Source organism: Apteryx mantelli, chromosome 26 (assembly GCF_036417845.1).
Source record: "Apteryx mantelli isolate bAptMan1 chromosome 26, bAptMan1.hap1, whole genome shotgun sequence".
NCBI lineage: Eukaryota > Metazoa > Chordata > Aves > Apterygiformes > Apterygidae > Apteryx > Apteryx mantelli.
In genome coordinates this window covers 4271433-4292298 of record NC_090003.1, presented here as the reverse complement: position 1 = coordinate 4292298, position 20866 = coordinate 4271433, and the positions used below count along the sequence as shown (strand labels likewise).

The 20866-nt window shown below is 41.5% G+C and overlaps 1 protein-coding gene and 1 long non-coding RNA gene across 2 annotated transcripts; one reads left to right on the top strand and one right to left on the bottom strand.

Annotated features, from left to right (window-relative positions):
* The first annotated feature begins 244 nt into the window (after positions 1–244).
* Positions 245–2316, top strand: LOC106495578 (uncharacterized). Its single transcript, XR_001294473.2, has 3 exons — positions 245–314; positions 942–1018; positions 1861–2316. It is a non-coding gene; the product is annotated as an uncharacterized lncRNA (long non-coding RNA).
* A 4326-nt stretch (positions 2317–6642) lies between these two features.
* Positions 6643–15439, bottom strand: TNFRSF18 (TNF receptor superfamily member 18). The gene is given in 7 exon segments (XM_067311080.1): positions 6643–9619; positions 9621–9739; positions 9991–10131; positions 11122–11210; positions 11695–11782; positions 12306–12440; positions 15113–15439. Coding segments are annotated over 7 exon segments (789 nt in total). The 5' UTR covers positions 15288–15439; the 3' UTR covers positions 6643–9577.
* Positions 15440–20866: the final 5427 nt, after the last annotated feature.

Sequence of the window (20866 nt, the reverse complement as noted above, 5' to 3'; positions counted from 1 at the left end):
AGACTGCTGATCCTGTTTCCAGAAGATCTGCTTTTCCTCTCTGTAGATAAGGAGAGAACTGCCATCACGTATGAGGTAAGTAACAGAGGGGATAGAGAAAACGGTCAAAGCAGCAAAGAGCTGAGAGGAGCTGGATCTAGTGAGCAACTGTGGGAGATGAAAAAGTCTGAATATTAAGGACAGAAAGGAAAAGTCTGAGAAAAATATAAAAGCATTGTTTTTCTTTTCTTTTTTGAAGGGAAAACTCCCCCTAACTGGAATCCAGGCAAAGGAGAAATCAGCTATGCTGGGGAGGTTGCAGTTTGAAATTACAGGTAAGACCAAAAAAAAAGATGAGAGCAATGAGGAACTGAGCATCTCCTGGTGCTCAGGCTTGCATTAGAATGGGTTATCTTATGAAGCTGTCTTCCTGCGAATGGAGTCAGTTGCACAGAGTAGCTCAGGTTTACAGGAGCTCTTTGCAGTAGTATTTTCTAGCAGAACTGACTGTGCTTTAATAAGAAACATAGAATCTTCCAAAGCCCAGCAGTTTTTTCACATACGTAACATTTAAATCTGGCTCTTTGCTATCACGAGAGATAGTATCTAGTTAAAAATCAGATACCATTTCTAGCTACATCTGGAACAACCAGGGAGATGCTCTTTAGGGTCTTCTTATGTTGCTGGCTGCTAGGTTTTAATACTCTTCTGTGCTTCCCTGCTTGGTTCAACAGCCAGCCCAGTCCCTGTTACCTATCTTTTCCACCATGGGAAATCTGAGCATCCTTCAGGTTAAAAGGGAAGGCAAGCTGAAATCCAGAGGCTGGCACTGGGGAGAGGGTATTAACCTTGCATGAGGACAGACCCTGTGGCTTTCCTTGCTATAGGCTGATAACCTATGTGTCATGGCAAACTTAGCATACTTTCCTACCACCAAGCTGTTCCCCGCTGATGTTTTGCAGGAAGCCTGACAGAACCTATCCTTATCACCTGTTCCACAGCAGAGGATTATGAAAAATGCCTCTTCCACTTACAGAAGGTATTGGTCAGAAAACTTTACTGCAGCAATATCTCTTCTCAAGCCTGGGACTTTCCCAGCCATACACAGATTCATCTAAAATGTATGTTCCTCCCAACTTGTCTTCTCCTTTTCCACAAAAGACTTACTTGGGTAGGGAGTTCTCTTCAAGCTCATCTTTCTCCTGACAGGACTCAGCACTGAGTCCCACAAAACATTTGGAGAGTAAAACATCAGCAGGCATAAAAAAAAGAAAGAAAGAAAGAAAGAAAGAAAGAAAAAATTCCCTCAGCAGACTAAATTTGGGCCCTATTAGGTAGAAAACATACCTTCTCTAGAAGTGAAAGACAGAGATACCTAAGCACCTAGTTTTCATTGATTTCAATGGAAATTACATATTGAAATAAGCAGGACTACTGAGGGGAGGAGGCAAGCTGTTAGGGCAGTTTGCCCTACTTCATGAGGCTGGAGAGACACATTATATCACACTACACCTTAAAATACCAATGATCACACTACCAGCTTATGACCTGATTCCCTGGATACTCTCATACCCATGCAAAGTGGAGTTAGCCTCCTTCAAAGTAGGACCTTATCTAGGTCCTAGCCTGCAGAGTCAATCATTTTCCCTTGGCCAGGATATACAACACACCCTGCACAGAGGCTTATGTATAACCCTATCTGGGCTCAGAGAAGAGGGAAGGTGAATCAGGAGTGGATGTTTTAAAAGCAGAAGAGATGTTGGGCTCTGAGTATTTATTGATCAATATGGCTATTCTTTAGTTGAGCATGGCTATATTTAATCTGGCATGTAAAAATCCTTGGCAGAATTAGTATGTTCATATGCTGAAAATATGTTCCAGCCAGAGGAAAACCTTGATTCTCTGACTCTTCAACCACCACCTATCATCCCTAAGAAATCCTGGCGATAGCAGAAGTAGGACATTAGCATGGAGTGACAACAAGAAGAGTATGTCAAATAGAACACCAACACAAAGTGAAGAAGCTACAAGAATAAGTCCCTTATTGGCAAAGTAAGGATGAACCTGAAATTGGAATCCAAGCTTCTTTCAGACTGAGAGGGTGAATAAGGGCCTGCACATGAACCATTCTCCACTGACAGCTGTGCTGAACGGGCCATTGCAATCGATGTAGAACCTTGTGGTTTTGACCTCAGCTGTACAAATGCCTTAAGGAGAAATTTTTCCCAATCTGACTACTATATTTATTGCCTGATTCTTCTCAGAAAGAGAAACACTGTAAAATACTGTGTACATACTATGAATAAAACTCTTTAGCCTGAGCCTAAGGTATGTGTAGAAAGCAGCATTCACGTATAACAACTTTCTAGCCCGATTCAGGTAACTGTGTTGGTTTGCAAATAAAGATTTTGGGAAGCCATTCTCTTTCTTTGAAGTTACAGAGACAGTGCAGTTTTTTTCTGTGAATAGCCCCTTTTCAATAGCTTTTCTTCCCAGCCCAAATCAAGGGAAAAAGTTAACCCTGGAAGTTTTCACAGAACAAAAATTTTTTTCCATATTCTCTTTGCTGTCCTCCACCCACTAAGAAAAACAACCCAAACACCTCCAGTTTTAATCAAATGTATTCATTTTCACAATCACAAAATATTTCATTTGGATTTTGAACAACTTAAGAATTTTTCCCCACTCTACATAAACATAGCCCTTAACATGAAGCATTGCTACAAACCAATGGAATCAAGCCTTTCATTTTGTATATACAGTTCTCAGTTACCTGCAAGGTAATCATCAATAGGCTGCATCCATAGTATGTCTGCAAAGTCACCTGAACAGGCTTTGTGTGACCCTTTGGTTCCTGTTTTATCCAAATTTTTCCTCTATGCAGTGTACACTGGCCACCTGTAAATCCAGAAAATGCAGAGATGGGTATATTGAAAAACAAAATGTTTTAACAACTTCAGAAAGAAATTAAAAAAAAAAGTATGTCCATGAGCAACAGAATTCATGAGTCTCATTTCGTGGTGCTTGTAAGAACTGAACACCTTTGTACCTCTGCCAGGCTGGGCTGAAACTGGGCAATGAGTTCGAAAGTTATTCAGAAAGACAGATATATAATCACACAATTGCATAATCCTCCTTTCCTTGGGAAAGGAAAGAAAAAAAATAAGGGGAAGTCTTGTGGAAATATTTTTACCTTTTCCAGTTTTAAAACCCTATTAATTTGCAGAAAACTGCTTTCCTTTAATCAGTTATTGGTAGGTGAACAGACGTGTTCAGAGCCTGCACAGGTCCCTAGTTACTTTCTCTTCAAGCAAAACCATTAGTACGAGAAAGGCTGTTTCTGTACTTCAGGCCTGTTAGTCTTTCACTATTTTTTGCAGCCAAAGTATTAAGAAATCACTAGTGTTCAACTGGGCCCCAAACACCCCTGATAATTATTTATAGTCAGATATTGTTGAGACTGTTTGCGATATATACACAGCAGATCGTGATTAAATGAATGACTATATAAAAGGGTATTTTTACCTTATTCTCCTAACCGTTACTTGCATTTCCTAAAACTGCGTGGGAAGGACTTTATCTGATTATCAACAGCAAGCCACGTCTAAGTATCAGACTTTGTGTTTAACAAAGTTTAAAACCTCTTTAACAGGTCAAAGAGCCTTAAAAATTTACACACAGAGAAAATTCTAAAGAATTGTAGACCCAGAACAACATTTTCCATTGAATTCTTGAAGAAGGTGCAAGAAAGCAGAGACAGGAAGATCACTCCTCTCCTCTGCTAGGTGCTCAAAGCCATTTCCCCACCATGAAATTTTTCAATCATACTTTTTTCAGTTTGGAAGTCGAACTTCAGGAATATGAATCCAGATTTAGGAGCATGAGGCAACAAGTGGTAACACTTTCCCTAGCATCATGAAATTAATACACATTATTCAGAGGAAAATTGCTGAATTTGGTCCTTAACTTTTGCACCAGAGCGTTAGAAGTTCCCAGAACTCAGAGAAATCCGGCTTCTCTGTACTGAAGGCCATGGTTTCAATTCTCAATTTTCAATTCTGGTAACCATTTCTCTTTTTACAGGAAAAAGTGAGGGAGCCACAGGCACAGCTAAATGATGTCAGGTTCTAAGAAATCACAAACTACATTATGTTAGCAGCCTTTTAAAAACTTCTAATGGTGTCACACATAGTGACACTGCCATTCCAAGCGGCATTAAAACTCAGGTGCTAAACGGTTGGCTCTTAAGACAACTGACCAGATTTGAGACTCCCTCCTACCCCCTGAGCCGCTTATGATGCTGTCTCAGATAGAAGGGAGAGAAGGGTGAAAAAAAATACATTTTCCAGCATAAAGGAGACTTTTTCCACATGTTATATGAACAGAATTGTTCCAGAAATTTTTCAGTTGAGTACTGTCTGCTTTTCAGACTCCTTGCTCATGCCTAATCCGGGCTGTGGCAATACACAGCATTTGTGTGAAATACAGATTTTATCTACCGCTTCCTCAACAAGCAAAGGCTTGGGCAGCAGCACTGGCCGTACGACACAGGTTAACAGCCAAGCAAAACCTGCGAAATGCATATTGCATTTGTACGCAGTGCCCTCTGAGTCCAAGAGCAGAAGGGCTGAGGAGATATCACCCACTCTCACAGACAGACTCTTGCAGAGATGCCACCATCAGATATAACCCCCAAAGATTACCTGAGAGTTGCTTCTCTTACAGTCAGAAGCACACACTGCCAGTAGGGCTTCACATCACCAGCTACCCCAACTGCTGCACAGCTGAGACTAGTCAGCACCCACCTGATAACCAGGCAGCTTTAGATGGGCTGCAGCACCCAGGCCAGCCAGCCCACATTTGCCATGTGGAACAGCCACAGCCCTTAGAGTAGCAGCTACCTCTGTCCTTGGCTGCCTGGCATTTGTGGCTGGCGCTGCAGCACCAAGTCCAGCTCTCATCTCCTGCTCCAATGCCTAGCTGTGACCATACTGGGGTGCTCTGCATCCTCACCTCTTGGGTAGATTCAAGTGTGTCAAGTCAGGGACAGCAATAAGATTGCTGGTGAGGGAAAACGCTCCCCAGACTGGCTTGATAAAATACATATTTAGGAAAGACTCCTACTAAATAGCAACAAGTCTTTAATCATCACTGGCTGCTCAAGAACTTTTTTTGCAATTAGATTCCTCAATTCATGGTGCAACTCAGAAACAAGGTTAAATACAAGTGCTGGATAACTTCTAATAAAACAAGGGCTAATTGTCATCAACTGTCAGATTTCTGTAATAGAATGCATTTCTTCTGCATCAGTGTGTTCCATAAAAAGTTGCATTTTTTGTTGGTAAACACAAAAAATACCATTTAAACCTCACCTACCCAGAGTGTAAGACTTATGTATCTTGTTAAGCCATAATTTGATGCTGTGGCTTTGGAGCCTGTATATTCACCTTTTTCGTTACCACTATCAAGGGACTTTTTTTTAGATTTCACCATATGTTATATTTTAACTATTTACTCATGACAATATTTTAACAAAATGATATGTCTCTAAATTTGCTTGATCACATAGCCTCTAAAAACTTCAGGATATTTTTCAAGGATGCTGTATTTTCTCTTTTGAAAAAGGATTCAAGCAAAAAAGAAAAATATTGCTATAGACATTTCATTGGATGTTAATGATTTAAGGAAAAAACCTTTTAACCTAGAATTCATATACAGAGATCAAGCTGAAGTTAAATCAGAACTTGAAAATCCCACAGACTCTCAGATTTGAGCTGAAAATTGAGCCATGATCTGATTCGGATGTTGCAGAAATGAAGGGATTCCACACTAAAATTGTTTCTGAATGGAGACTGAAGCATAAAGTTTGTTTGCTTAGAAGCTCACTGTTCTGAGCTGATAGCTTTCATTTTCTTTGATGAAAAATACAGCTCTTTTGTTGAAATTCTCCAAGGCTTGAATGATTCACACTTTGGGTTTTTCCCTCTGAATCTGAGCTTCAAGACAGGAAATTGGTTGTTTTTCCCATCAATTAGCAGACCTAAGTCAGGTGGTTAGGTAAGTAGGAAGTAGAACTGTTCTTCAAGGTAGGCATATAGAAACACAAGAGGCCACTGTGCAAATTTCCCATGAATAATATGGCTCTGTTCAACATGTTTCGATATTAACTGGCAGCATTGTCGGCTATTCAACACCCGCAGCCCACAAGGTCTTGCATACCTCACCCAGATCAACTGCATTCTCTGATACATAGACTTCCATTAGACACTTGAATCTTTCATCCCTCAAACAGTAACTTCTGTTAGAATGTTCTGCCCAAATGTTGCTGCTTCTCTGCCATTCTCAGGAACGGAAAATATTGTCAGCCACAGTTTCCTGCTGTTTTGGTAGTGGGTAGCTAAAAAGACAGTTGAGCAGCAGCAAGGAAATTCTAAGCCACTTGCTTAAAAAGGAGAAAAGGTGCAAGTGGACCAGTCCAAAATGCAATGGCAGAAGAGTTTGAGGGTACATTGCTGAAATAGCCAGAGTTCTGTAAGAGAAGGGAAGTGAATTGGGAAAGTAAAACTGAACTGCACTCAAGAACACTGGGACAACCCAAAGAATAAAATTCTTCCAGAACAAGACCTCCAAACCTTTGCTTAATTGTATCACAAAGGCACATAATTCAAATCTCAAGTTTATTTTGCCTTTACAAAAGGCCACAGTAAGAAATCTTGTTGAAAAACACAGTTCACAAAAGGACAAATGGTCCATACAGTGCAGAGAATAAACACATCCAACATAGAAGAAGGAGTAAGAACAGCGTTGACAAGAAGTCATTTAGACTAGTGAGCATATTAAATCCCACAGTGTAACTGCTTACAAGGCAGAGCCAGCCTTGTACTTTAAAACCAATTATCCTATTTAATCCAATCCAAAACCCTTCACTTTCTTTGGATGAATCTCCAGTTCACCTCAGTTAAGAATCCATATATTTCTCAAAGCAGTGGGAAAAACCTCTCTCTCTCTCTTTTCAAGTGAATTTCACGTAGGCATACCTATGGGAAAAATTATTGGCAACACAAGAATTTACAGTAATAGGATCAAAGAAGGCAAAAATACATTACAAGTACTAACTAGGTCTCTCAACATCCCTTGGGGGTTGAGAAGTAGCACTATTCCAATTTTACATGGAGGGGAAGCTAAGGTATAAGGATTTTGATTGCACTAAATCCAATACCAGAGCAGATGGAAGATTAAAACTAGGACTATGGAGGAATGCATTATAGTGGATAAGGCTAATTCTTTGCACTTCATTTTCTCTTACAATTATTTCACCTAGCTGTAAGATTCAATAATGCACAAAAAAGCAAAAAGCAGAAAAGACAGGATAAGTCCTGTTGACAATATAAGTAGAACCCCAGTGAATTACTCATTCCCATAAACACTGAAGAAATGTTCAGCAATAAAAGCATGTCCATGAATTATAAAATTAATCCTTCAGCTTTATTCAGCTTGCCAAGACCTCCTCTGGGGAAGGTTTCAAGAAAGACCAACTGGAGAGAATGTAGAGAGAGACACTAAGAGGTCTAGAAAACACAGCCTATGAGGAAAGATAAGAGCCTGCAGAGACCAAGGAGAGATGGTAGTTTTAGAATATTTATAAAGATGCTATAGAGTAAAAAGAAGTTAATTCTTCCTCATGATCATGATAGACAATATAAGCATTAAGTAACATAATTTCTCTCCTTCTCTGATGTCTAACTTGAAATCAGTCACTTGATTGGATTGCCTAAAGAAGTCATGGAGTCATCCCAACGAAAGTCTAATAGGTAGACGGATATCTGGTCTAGCTGAGCCTCCCTTAGGGCAGAGGTGTTGTGTGACTGGCTTGCCAAGATAATATCCTGTCCCACTTTTTAGGATTCTCTGTTCAAATGCTTTTACAACACACATTTGTGCATGCAATACCTTCTGCTTCACACCTCTTTTAATTGAACACAGCCCTAATTATAAGAGCATGTCATTCAGACTAGGAATAATCCCCTTTGAGTATTTAATAAGGTAATTAAGATAACTTTCATTAATCTGTTAGGATTTAATTTAGAAGCCCTGTCCTGTTCATGCTATCTGCAAGGAATCAGGAGGAAGCTGACATAATGGCTATAGTGTGTGGCATTTATAACTTTTCATGAGACGGTTGACTCAAAACTCACTTTTGCTCAGAGTTGATTTAGTCATAAGAGAGTCTACTCCAAGCAGCTTTCACCAGAAGGCACAACCAGAAGGCAACCAGGGCTTTGAATCTATTATTGCAATCACATAACACAGAGATTTTATAAAAAAGACTTGAGTTTTAACTAGTTGAAGCCACAAACTGGATTCTTATCCGAAATCACTGTCAACCCATAGAAAGCAACCAAGTCCATCAGAAAATCTGGCCCTTTCAAGTCAGGCAAAGGGATTAACTCTGGCCATGTTAGAGTTCTATTAACCTGGGGAAGGAAGCACTAATCTAACATTAGAAAAAATCTACATGATTGGATTTTCAGAAAAAGGAACATCTTTCAGCTGATGATCAAATTGTTGAAGCTTTGCTGGTATATACCAGCAGAAGCCTTGGTTCTTTTTCTTCTAGGGCAGGGAGAAAAAAATATCAAAACCAAATGTTGGGCTTTTCTCTGTTTTCCACTGCTGTTTCCTACTGTACAGGCTGGAAGGGCTGATTAAACCAAATATGTATCTCTAGACAGCATGGTCCTCGGTTGAGTCTTTCAGAAGTCCTTTTAGTTCAGTATTCCAGGTTCCAAAGATTGCTGAGTAATGGAAGAAAGGGAGGATAAATGTTATTCCCTTCTCTCCCCAGTTTCCTTAGAGGGGATCATGGAATCTGCAGCAGCAGCAAAGTCTCTGCAAGCACAAATGATGTGGCCACGGCAATCTCTCACTGGCACCTCTGTGCACTGAGACTGGCCCAACCAACACCTTCTATCACGTGAAGGTATTTCATGGATTAAATGTAATGGCCCTTTGCTGCATAACAAAGAGGGCAACTTCATATTAGGGAAATGCACTGCCTGTTTACAGCACAGCAGTAGACATGATTGCTAGGCACAATGTCTTATTCCCTTAATATATGATTGTTAGGCACACATCTTGGCACTATGGATAGACCGTGAAAGCTGTAAATGAGTGCTCTATCAGTATTATCATATTTTCTGTAGCACTGAAGTGATTGATGGTAAGACCCTGGGCTTCTACCCACATGTCAGTCTGTAGGAGTGCCACAGAGACATGTGCAAAAGATGCAAAGGGGAATAATCAGAACAACGGTCCCTGGTCCCAAATGAAGTTGAAAAGCATCAGTGGAAAAAACAGGAAACTTGCAATAAAACAATGTCACTGAACTGAATGTCAGCCTGAGTTACCAGTTCCTCTGTTTCTAAATGGTAGGTTTGTTTAGAAGAAACAAAGCAAAACTCCCCAAAGACTCTTTCCTTATTGTTCTGTATATAAGGATGCTTTATGCACTCAGCCCCTCTCTCCTCCTTTTTTTTTTTTTTTTTTTTTTTTTTTGAAAACCTGAGTTCAGCTCTCCCTCCTCACAGCATATTGCAATTCATCCATTTTCACTGTAGACTCTGAGGGTGAAAATAGCAAGGTTTTTCTTCAGGTGTTTTGTCTCCATGTTCTTCCTCTGGAAATTGGCAGCTGTAAGTCTCTTCTCTATGGTGTGATGGTTGTGGAGCCAGCGACAGCCTAGGGAAGTTATGTTCTAGATCTGTAGTGAGAACAAACAAAAGCACTGCACATACAAGAAGTCTTCACAGATGTCAATTAGCTGCCCATTACCTTTAGCAATACAGCTTCTATTTGAGGAAGAGGCAAAAATACAGGTGGAGCACTGCATTAGCGAAACTAAGCAACCAACCCAAAATCATATAGTAAATTTATTCCATTCTGAGTCTGGAGTAAGGGGGACAGCCCCTCTCCACTGTACAACCACAGAGAAGTCCACAAAGATACACTTACTGTCAGCTATGTGGTATTTTTCTCTCTTCAGTGACCATATGCAGAAGTGCAAGAAGAAGGTCAGCAGGACGAGAACAAATACAGCTGCTGCAGTAAGAATGGCCAGGATGGTGGCATACACAGATTCATTTGTATTAGGAACTGCAATTAAATATATTTAACAAAGGTTAAGAAATTATTTGCCCAGACTTTTGTTAGAGGAAAGGTAGTGCTTCCAAGGAAGTTTGGAGATTAATTTTTTCTTTCTGAGGAAAATTAACAACCAGGGGAAAAACACTGCAGGTATTAACAGCAAAACTGAGATGCTCCAAGTCAAGGATGCTATAGATCACTGTCTGCAATAAGCATTCATGGAAAAAACATATGCCTGATCTCTTCATGGCTCAAGGACTGGCTCTGGCTCTCTCTCTTTTGCAGCAATCACATATGCACTATCTTCTCTGTTTTGTTTTTTGCTTTTTTCAGTGTATTTGCCTTCAATGTTTCCCTGAAAAGCAGTACAGCAAGCCAAACTTTCACATTTGTGTTAGCCTCATGGAAGTTAAGAGTAGTATATTTGTGTGATTTGTCTCAGCAGAACTAATGATCTCTCTGAATAAAGGACCCAGAGCTGAAAGGTGTCAGTTCATTGTAGGGACAAGGGGGAAGGAAAGACAGAACAGTGCAGCTTGCCACCTTCAAGATACTCAGCAGCTGCAAAGCCTCCACCCAGTCATCCCTATATAATTTGATCCATGATGAGACATTAGTTTTCATTTCTGGGTGTTGTGGACTCAACCAACACTTGTAAAGGAACTGGATGACTAACTAAGCTACCTTTTCCTGAGAAAATCTAGCAAAGCAGCAACAGGTTCAATGGAAAACTCTGATAGTTTGCCACCAAAGCGTGCTCTATTCAAGGACAATTGCTGGGCATTTCTCCCACTTTATTACTGGCAATGTTTTAATGGTGTAATCTTGCCTTGGCCAATGATTCTACCTCTGTTAATACTGCAAGAAACACAACAGTCATTTTCAAAGCAAATATTCATGATAGCGCACTCTGGATGATAACTATACAGCAAGTTACCAGCTGAAGAAGCGTAGAGAAAAGGGAGAGATTTAGACAAACAAATCATTGTGAAGAGGTACCTTGTGCCAAATCTTTAACAGGGAAACCACATACAACATTATGTGTACTGTTGCCTTGCTTGATTGTTAGAAATCCAGAACTTTCACAGCTAAAGGAAGAATAAGAGTCACATTTAGATCATCCCTGTTTGCTCCTTCCTTCCTCTCCAACTTTTCCCTTGGCTCCCTTTCTTCCTTTATTTCACAACTGGTTTCCTTTTTTTCTTTTTATAGCAGCGTAGGCCAAATTATGGATGCTCTCCATTAAGATAACACTAGATCACAATTGTTTAGGTGCACTTTTTTTCAGCCTGTTTCAAGTGACATCCATGTTTGGAATAATTTTACATCAGCTTGTGATGGACCTGAAAGCAGGTTGAACACATACCAGGTTTTTTTGATTTTTTTTTTTTTGAGACCCATTATGCATAAAGCCAAAGTTGAAATAAACATTGTATACTGCTGAATTTAAAAAAGTAATCAGTTTAATCAATTAGTGATCACTTCTTTGATTCAATTTTATTTTCCAATTTAAGTATTAATCATTTGAGAATTTTAGCATGCATGTTTCAAAAAAAATTGATGAATACATACTCAGTCCAGCTATGGCACCAGCCATTCTTAACATTAGAATAGGTTCCCTTTGCACATGGTTGACACGTGAATGTGAAGTCTACAATGCCTATAAGAAAAGAGAACATGAATTATTAGAGGTCAGTGCCTTTACTGAATGGAAAAATAGGAATACTACAGATAAGAGTATGATGAGTTCCCTCTACACTCTTTCTGAATTAGGAATCAGCCCCCTGAATAAATATATAAGCAGTTCTTGCCACCTTTGCATTTTGGGAGATGCATGAATTGACCCTTATGGCAAAGGTACAGAGTACTCTAATTTGACAGCAGAGGGTGTAAACTTAAGAGCCACCAAAAGCAGTAAAACAGACTTTTACTGACAGTTCTAACAGTGTGGAAGAAAAGCAATTCCAAAAGTCTGAGCACAAAACTGAACAGTCCCAAATTTATGAAGGGAAAAGTTGTAAAAATTAGGAAGCAAGGTCTTCAGATGCTGAAGCCAGGGTATAAATGTCATTTCTGTCCTTTGCATCAGAAGCCCTCCCAAAAGCAGTGAATGAAACTGTCTGCTGCTCAGCAAACCACCTATATTGAACTCCACCTTTAAAAATCATTTGTGTTTAAGTTACCAAACTTAACCAGCTCCTCTCCCTCTGCACATTCAGGCAGTTCTGTACAGTAGAGACATGCACTATCAGTACAGCTGTACCCCGGACGACATTTGCAGTCATGATCCTCTGTGCCTGCACATCGGTCTTTGTCTCCTGTCAAGAAAAAAAAGAGAAGTTAGAATTGTCTTTGTAACTGAGGCCAGAAACTGAATCTCATTTAACTGCTGGGCTTACTGGTTGACACTGGTGAAATAGTTTCTTATTGTTCTGTGGTGAAAAAACGAATACCAGAACAGACATACTCCCAGGCATACCGAGTAAAGCCTAGAGGACTCAAATTCAGCACCACTCAAATTTTTACACCATGATGACCTGAGCACTGCATGACTAACCACTGTGACTCCTCTGTCTCATCTGGAATACCTGTAAGCAGCCCATCAGTGTAGGCAGGGGTAGACAGAGGTAAGGCTGCAGGTTTGCCTTACTGAAGTTCAGATTCAGATGCTGTAAGGTGAGGGCATCACTGCCAATGACCCAAGAAACCATTGCACATTAAGTCAGCTCTCAGGACACTGAAAGAGCTCTCCTCAATCAGGGTCAGCCCTGGTAGAAGAGGGATGCCCAAAGGATCCCTGGCCACTGAAGCCAGAGCATCTTTTCTGTGCCTTTCCTGACAACAGCAGTTGCTTCCTAAACTCTGTTGCCAGAAGTGTGTCAAAATCCAAGCCATAAAACCAACATCTTTCCTTCCCTCTGTTTCTAGAGGAGTTCAATTATGAGCCTTGCTTGAACTCCAAAAACACTAACACTGATTCTGAAAGGCTCCTGAATTCATGACAGCAAAGGATTGATCATATCTACTTATGTCATCAAAAAATATCAAGTAGTTAATCTGTCACTTGGAGACAAGTTAGAGGAAAAGTGCTGTTCAACCAAAAAGTTTTGTGACCTTAAAGAAAAGAAATTCAGAGGGAAGTACTGGCTAGCTCAGTGGTGCATTTAGAAAACCCACAGTGAGCGGCAAAGATCAAGCAAAGTTTATCTGGTGAAGGAATGTACAGGGCTGCTAGGAAACTGCCCACATCTTCCTCTGATCATCATTGGCCTCTTATTGGAGACTTAATGAAGCCTGGCAGCAAAAGAGGAAAGTTTTGAGGATGTTTCTCTCCTTGTATTAAGTGAGTGATTCTGGAGCTGATCCCAGTGAGCAAAGACTTTCTCACTTCATGCTGAATGACTTTATCTCAGTGGGAAGTGAAATACCCTGGGGTTTCCACACTATCACTGGCAGGTGATAAGTGGAAGGGAGGAACCTTTCAGTCTATTTTAGCATTGGTGACAGAGACTGGATCCCAAGATACAGATCAAACAACTCCCCAGCCACTGAACAGAGATAGCCTGGAGAGCAGCAGGGATCCCTCCTCTCACTCTATATACACTGCTTTCTAATTGATGCATCTCTGTCCTGCTCTGAAGAGGTCCCAATCAGGGATTGGAGAGACATTCATCCTACAAAGCTGATTCAGCCTCTAGCTTTCTCCATGATCACCACCAGCTCGTATGTCTTATTTGTCAATGTGAACATGAAAACACTAGCTTCTGAGCTTAAACCCTCCAATGCACCTTGTGGAGGCCACTGATTAAGCATGACCCAAACAGGATTTAATGGGTGGATTATGAGAGAAGAACTCTATAGCTCTTCACCTATTCATTGTTCATTCCCACAAAGCCCATGCGTCCACCTACTCCCTTCCACGAGGCACTCAGTTTCCTTGCTGTAGACTGGGGCAGATGTATTCAAGCAACTAAGGGTGGCAGGCTGACTCTTACCTAGGCACCAATGAAAGACGAAACTTCTTGGCTAATCCTGTTGCTAACCCTGCAGGACAACAGCACCACCACAGCAGCTAGACAAGGATTCCAGTAACCCTGTTTCTGTTTCAGGACAAACTGATAAGGAAGGTGTATTCCTTGCTGTAGGTCATACAAACAGCTGCATGTTCTGGATTGTTCAGCTCTGGCTACTGTTATAGATGGCACTAAATTAGAAGGATTAGTATGCCTGTTCCTGGGACCATGAAAGGGGACATTAGAATCACCTGTTCTGTCCTTCAGCCTAACAGGCATAGAAATGTCACCCAGTAACTCCTGTAACTAGCCTATTCCACTTCTAGTGTCTTACTTTGATTTAAAAGTCGCAACCAAGGGAGAATCCATTAACAATTCATCACCATCATAGGCCCAGGCGAGGACACAGGTTAGAACAGGCTGTTGAAACTAATGCTCACCTGAGTCCCTGTCTCACCATTCACATCTGAGACAAGCATAGGTCAGCTGCTTTGTAAGTGAAGCTGAAGGTGTTGAAGTGGGACGTCTCCCACTCTTCAGGACCACACACTTCAAAGGACAGCCTTGCAGAAAGCATCACTCTCTGCATCCCCACTGAAGTCTGAATGGCACAGACAATATTCAGAAATCATCTCTGAATTGAGCAAGTGGTCAGAACCAGTGTTGGGTGAACACTTTTTTTCCATGTGAGCAAGGCCAGCCCTCAGAAACCTTGCTTCCCCCTCCTCACAACAGAATAACAAGTATAGTCACATTAAAAATCCAAAACATGAGTCCACTCTGAAGCTTATAGCTAAGGCACATTCTGAATTAAGGGGGCAGGAGACAAGCCCCTGCAGTTTTGTTCTGCATTTACAGTTACTCAGGATACACTGACATTTACACACACACACACCATTCCCCATATTTGTTTACTGTGGTTGACATAAATTAATACTGACAAATGAGAAAAAAAGACAGACATCTCATTCCCTTACCAGTGTCTGGGCTGCATTTGGGGCAGCATTTCTTTTCCTCCTTACTGATCAGCCTCAGTTCACCATTCGGGCATGGTGTTGCCAGATCTTGCTCTGTCAATGGCCACAGACACACCACAAGTAGCAAGCAAGCTTGAGTCTTGAGGAGACCAACTTCATTTGTTTCTTCAGTCATGGCTCAAGCTATACAACTCAAAAGCACGCTAGGGTGGGCTTGTATTCGGACTTCCCCTTCAAAAGTACTCTTTCCTCTGACACTGTGGGAAGACACTGCGCTTTTTGTAGTAGTGACTGCACTCTTCCTGTTACTGTTTCTTTAGGGGCGGGGAAAAGATTTATTTTACCCCATCAAATTCTTACAAAAAGCAGGGCTAAGGAGCCACACACAAGTGACTACATTAAGAGAGCAGTAGGTAAGGAGCAAAATGTAGGATCGCAAAACTTTATTTTCAAAGGATCCTGCAAACTTACGCACACTTGAAAATGAATGCAAATTACATTTGGGTGTGAACTTCAGCTCTCTCAGACTAGTTCATTTCTGACTTACAGTTCTTAATGAATTTAGAAACCCTCAAGGATTTAACTATCAGATGTGCAATGTAAAGTAAGCCCATCCACACAGCTTTTCTGATTCTGGTCATTGCTTTCAACTTCCTCGCACTCTGGATCATGCAACTCTTATTTTCCAGAGCTGATATAACTCCATATAGATCCCATGAAGCCAAGAGAAATAATATTGTCTTCCCCCAAGCTGCAAGATCAACCCTGGTACCAAAACTGAAAATGGCAGTGGGCTGTCTAAAGACACATACTACTCCTCCACCCTCTGCCCCACAAGGATATAGGTAACAAGAGACAGATGCTCAGCAAAACTTCACATAGGCACAGACATGTTGTCTGTAATCATCACCTGCTACTGGGTCTCAACTCCAAAACATTTTGTCTTATATAAACACACATGCACACTCCCATCTCTCTGCTTTAAGTATAAGCAGCTTGCTTTTTCTCTTGTCCTTTCTCTTTCCACTGCACTCAGGGTTTGCTTACTTCCCTGTAGCTTGTGGTTGCTTTTATGTGTGCACAGTGAAGATAGCATTTAAAATCCAACCTCATTCTCAACTGAACAGATGAATCCTGATGCAGAGGCAGTTTTTAACGGATTCTTTTCCACACTGCGTGCAATGACACATAGGTCAAGGCAAGGGAGAGTCAGACCTGTGATGAGAGATGAATGTTTGTGGAAAATGCCATGTCTACAGCACTTGACATTTGCAGTGTTAGTTCTTTAGTTAAATACACAGCCAAGGTAGCCTGGACAATCTTCCCAGCCATACACTGTCCCTCCCCCTTCAGTGTGTTCTACACTTCTTCCTGAAGACTCATCTCCAGATGTCAAAGAGCAGATCAGCCAATGCACTCTTCACTTAGTCCTTGGTCTATTCAGGTATCTACCCATGTTTCTGCCCTGGGCAGGAGACAGTCGCATATGTTTGGTATGCAATAGTCCCTTCTAGTTTTCCAAATGTATGCTGCAAAGCTGCTTGTACTCATAAAAATGCTTGATAAAAGCTTTCTATCAAAAGCTGGTATCCAAACTAGCTGCAAGCAGGCCTCTGCAGTCATTGTCATGCAATGCCCTTAGCACGCCAATATTTATGTTTTTGAAGCAAAAGTCCTCCTCCTTTGTACTTCTGCCACACAGAAGATCCCTTCTTCTTACCACACAGCATTGGTTGTAATTGCCACAGCCTGTCCCCTCTACCACTCATACTACACTGCAAACCCAGAGACACACTTCCTTCTGCAGCTGCTGCCCAACCAGCCACAAAGACTGCTGGACGCCACAGTTCTTGGATCCAGTCCCTCATGTCAGGGTTCCTTTCCTCACCTCATCCAAAGAGCATTACTGCAATGCTTGTTCAACACAGGGACAGGAAGAGCTACTCACACTGGTCAGGGTGCTTCCCTCATACAGAAAGCAGAATGCACTCAGCAGCCTGCAAAATTTTGCCTTGCGCTCTAACAGACTCTGCAGTGTCTTATGATGAAGACAAGTTCTTAGACAAAAACACTGGACACTGCAGCAATATACACTGCAGACAAATCAGTGTTACGACTGCTTCTGAATTGTACACATACCCAGACCAACTCTGAGGATATTTTTATCATCCCTGGCTCTTAAAACAACTAAATAGGTTGTTTCAATATGGAAAACTTGTTCCAAAATCCTTACCATGATCACATTAAGATTCATGCTGTGGCATTCTGGCTGCAGTACCATTTGAAAATGTTCCTCCTTACACAATAGGGCAAGGAAGACCTGGAGCACACTGAAGGCCCTCCACTCTATTGTGGCAGAAGATATAACTCCTGGGGGCAGAGCAACTCACATCTGCATTGATAACAAGTGCAGCTACTGCTCTTGTATGCAAGATACTTGCCAAATTCACCCTTCCACTTTTTCCATCCCCCAGCCATGATTTCTTCTTCCCAGCAGCATCTGCCTTTGAAGTCAGGTGCTCCCAGTTTCATTAAGCAATAGTGTGTAGGCTTCCTGCAGACATAAAAGGGCTGCAAACTCACTTGCAGTAGATAGCAACACAGAATTTGTAGGATACATATCACAAATGGTCTAAGGAGTAATCTTGACAAATCATTTGTTAGGGAGATGTACAGAGAGAAACATAACTCAGGAATAGGAAGAGATGGGATCAGCTCTGTGTTGCTGAGGGGCTTGGCCCGCTCCCAGAAACTTTCTCAGGCTTTGTTACCTGTACTTGCACCCTGGGTAGAGTCCCATTGCTAATATCAATGCCGAGAAGACAAACCCTGTTAGAACGCTGACAGTTGTCCTGATGCCAAGGCTGGAGTCCTGAGGAGCCGAGAGTCATTTAGCATCACTTTCTAGAAGCTACTCCTCAAGGCCATACCCCTGGAATACCTGGCACACCAGCCACTGATAATTAATGCTGCTGAAAAAAACAACAGGAAGAAATATTACTACCAGCAACAGTTAGGACAGGTAATTTTATAACTAACAAAGATTTGAGTAGTAAAAGACCTGAACTCTAAGTTAGGCAGCACACTTAGACTCCTGATGCCTTACTTTTTTTCATCTTTAGAAGGAGAAGTATAGCAGTATCAACAGACTAGACCATGTATACTAGAAGGGACAATGATTCCAGGTGAAGGAAATGGCCATTTCCCCGAAGTTCAAAGATGAACGTTAATAATTAGCACTACTTAAATCTCAAACAGGAACTTTAACCAGACTTTTTGCTCAGCATCATAAACCCCAAAATAGGGAAGGGACCTCCAAAGGTGCTACAGAGACAGCTGGCAGATGGTAGACAAGGGTACCCCAGCCCTGGCAAATCCTGCAGGCACTTAGTTGGCATAACTGATAACATAATCAGGATGCTGGTGAGCAGGTGCTTATCAGACCTAGAAATTAACCATTTCTTTCCCTCTGTCTTTTTTGAATGTTGGTGCTTTCTGAATTGGTCTGTACATGTTTTCATTCTTGTTCAAGCATTACAGTCATGCTCAGATACTGCCAGATGATGGAACATTTACAGTCAGATCACAAACAATAGTTGTACATGCCAAGTCTAAACCACTAAAGTCAGCAGTGACCTTTCAGAGACAACTTGACTATCTGGCTGCAAAATCTTTGGGGGTTTTCTAAAGCTAATCTTACCTGTCTCTGAGGTAGTGACATTTCATCTGCTGACCCCTTTCTTGTTCAGTCCTATAGGTGATGTATGTCGATGCTGCTAGGTTCCATGCTACTGCCTGGTACAGATCCGATAGAGTTTCCAGAATGCTCTGCATCTACGAATAGAACAAAGATCCATTACACTCATCAATAAGCAGTAGCTTCCACTTCCTCATCACCTCTTTGGTGGGTTTAATCAGCAGCAACTAGGGGATTAACTAGAGTATTTTTTAATTAAACTAGACTTTTTAACAAGTAATCTTCACAGGCTTTATCTTCCTCCAGAAACAGAAGTTTTGTGGCCTGGAGAGCTTTTTTCAACCCATATGACCAACGTTCAAAATTGTAACCCCAAGGGTTGGAAAGGCCATAGGAAGCAATGTGGTCTTCAAGGTTGCCTGAGCACATACAACATGCAGTGGTTTCTCCTTTGCCTGAAACAGGAAACATGGTACAGTCTAGACCAGGCAAAGAAACGAATCTAGAGGCTGAGGCAGAAATGCCTCAGGGTCCAGAGTTCCTAGCTTCCATTAAAAAGGAGCAGCCTAATGCTGCTGCCACTGTCCCTTTCAAGAGAGGCTCCCCAAGGGCTTGTACAGGAGTTTGAACTGAAGGGTGACTAACATGTCAGGCTCTTGTTCCTCAGACTTGGATGAGGAGGTCTTAATTTTTCATGACTATCTCAAGGAAATGAAACTCAGTTCTGAGTGTGGGGCCTCATTGCTGTGTATCAGGAGACATGAGAAAGATGGGCTTCTCCTTCCAGCAAAGAAGGGAGGCACAGAAGCATGTATGGCAAAAGACCACAATTGCAGCAACTCACCTCCTATCTCAGCCTCTAGAGGAGCAAAGAGTGTCTTCCAGCCACACCTGCCCCTGTCCATGTATAGCTGTAAGTTCAGGGCAGACTAAGGCTGAAACAGTGTACACAGTGGTGGAACAGAAGAGATGTTACAGATCCCCCAATCCTTTCTCTCTGCTCTGTGCTACCATGGTCTGTACACATGACACTAGAAAGAGTGCTCAAGGATGAGATTTGAAGAGAGAACCAGTGGGTTCTTCCACCCACGGCCATGCACAGATAGCGCAACTTTCATCTCTGTCTTCAAGGCACACATTTCCAAGAGTACTTACAAAGCTGGCTAGGAGTTCCACTTTTGCCCACCATAATGGTATCCAGCTGTGTGCTGAACATTACACACATTGCCAGGCACCTAATTTTAGTTTCCTTTTAGCTTGGGGCCAGTGGAGCCATGATTTTGCTGAACTGTCCAAATCACTAACCTTTTGGGAAAAACAAAAGAAAAAAAAAAAAGCAAAGGGTACAATCACTTCTCTAACATGTAATTAGTTCCTGCAAGTTTAGTGGCTTTACTGACACTGGTTGGACTTAATGTCGTCAGTCATAGGCCAGGGAGAGTACTTGGTTTCCTGACATTGAGATTTTGCTGATTACCCATAATGAGTGATCAAAGAAGCAAGCCATGCAGTTCTCCTACAAGTAAGAGTTTGTTCACATGAAGTCGATGCAATTTCTGAATGACTAATGAAACATGCTGGACTGAGGTATAAACTGCCGTGTAAGTTCCATCTCATAAGCTGTTTTTGTCTCACTGTGGGAAACTCCATTGCTATCTAAAGGATTCACATGCAGTTGTCATAATTTGCCTATGTTCTTGGAATCCAACTTTTGGTCAGTCTAGTTATAGATACCTTCACTATGCCATCACACCTACAAAAGGTGTTACTCCCATCCTAGACCTTTCCTGGACAAAGGATTCTACAGCTGCAAAGGAGCTCTGAGCTCTGCAGCAATGGTAAGACTGTCCCATTTAGCAGTGGGAGAATCTTGCCTCTGTGACCAGTCTTCCAGGTCCCGTCACGGTCAGAAGTCGGTAGATGTTGTGGGCTACAAATCATTGCCTGATACAGAGGTAGTATATCACACCTCTAAGAAACAGCGGTTGCTGGAATGGAGGCCTCTTTGTGGCTAATCCCTTAGTTCTCAGTTTAGAGAATAAAGAATGATTCTCCAC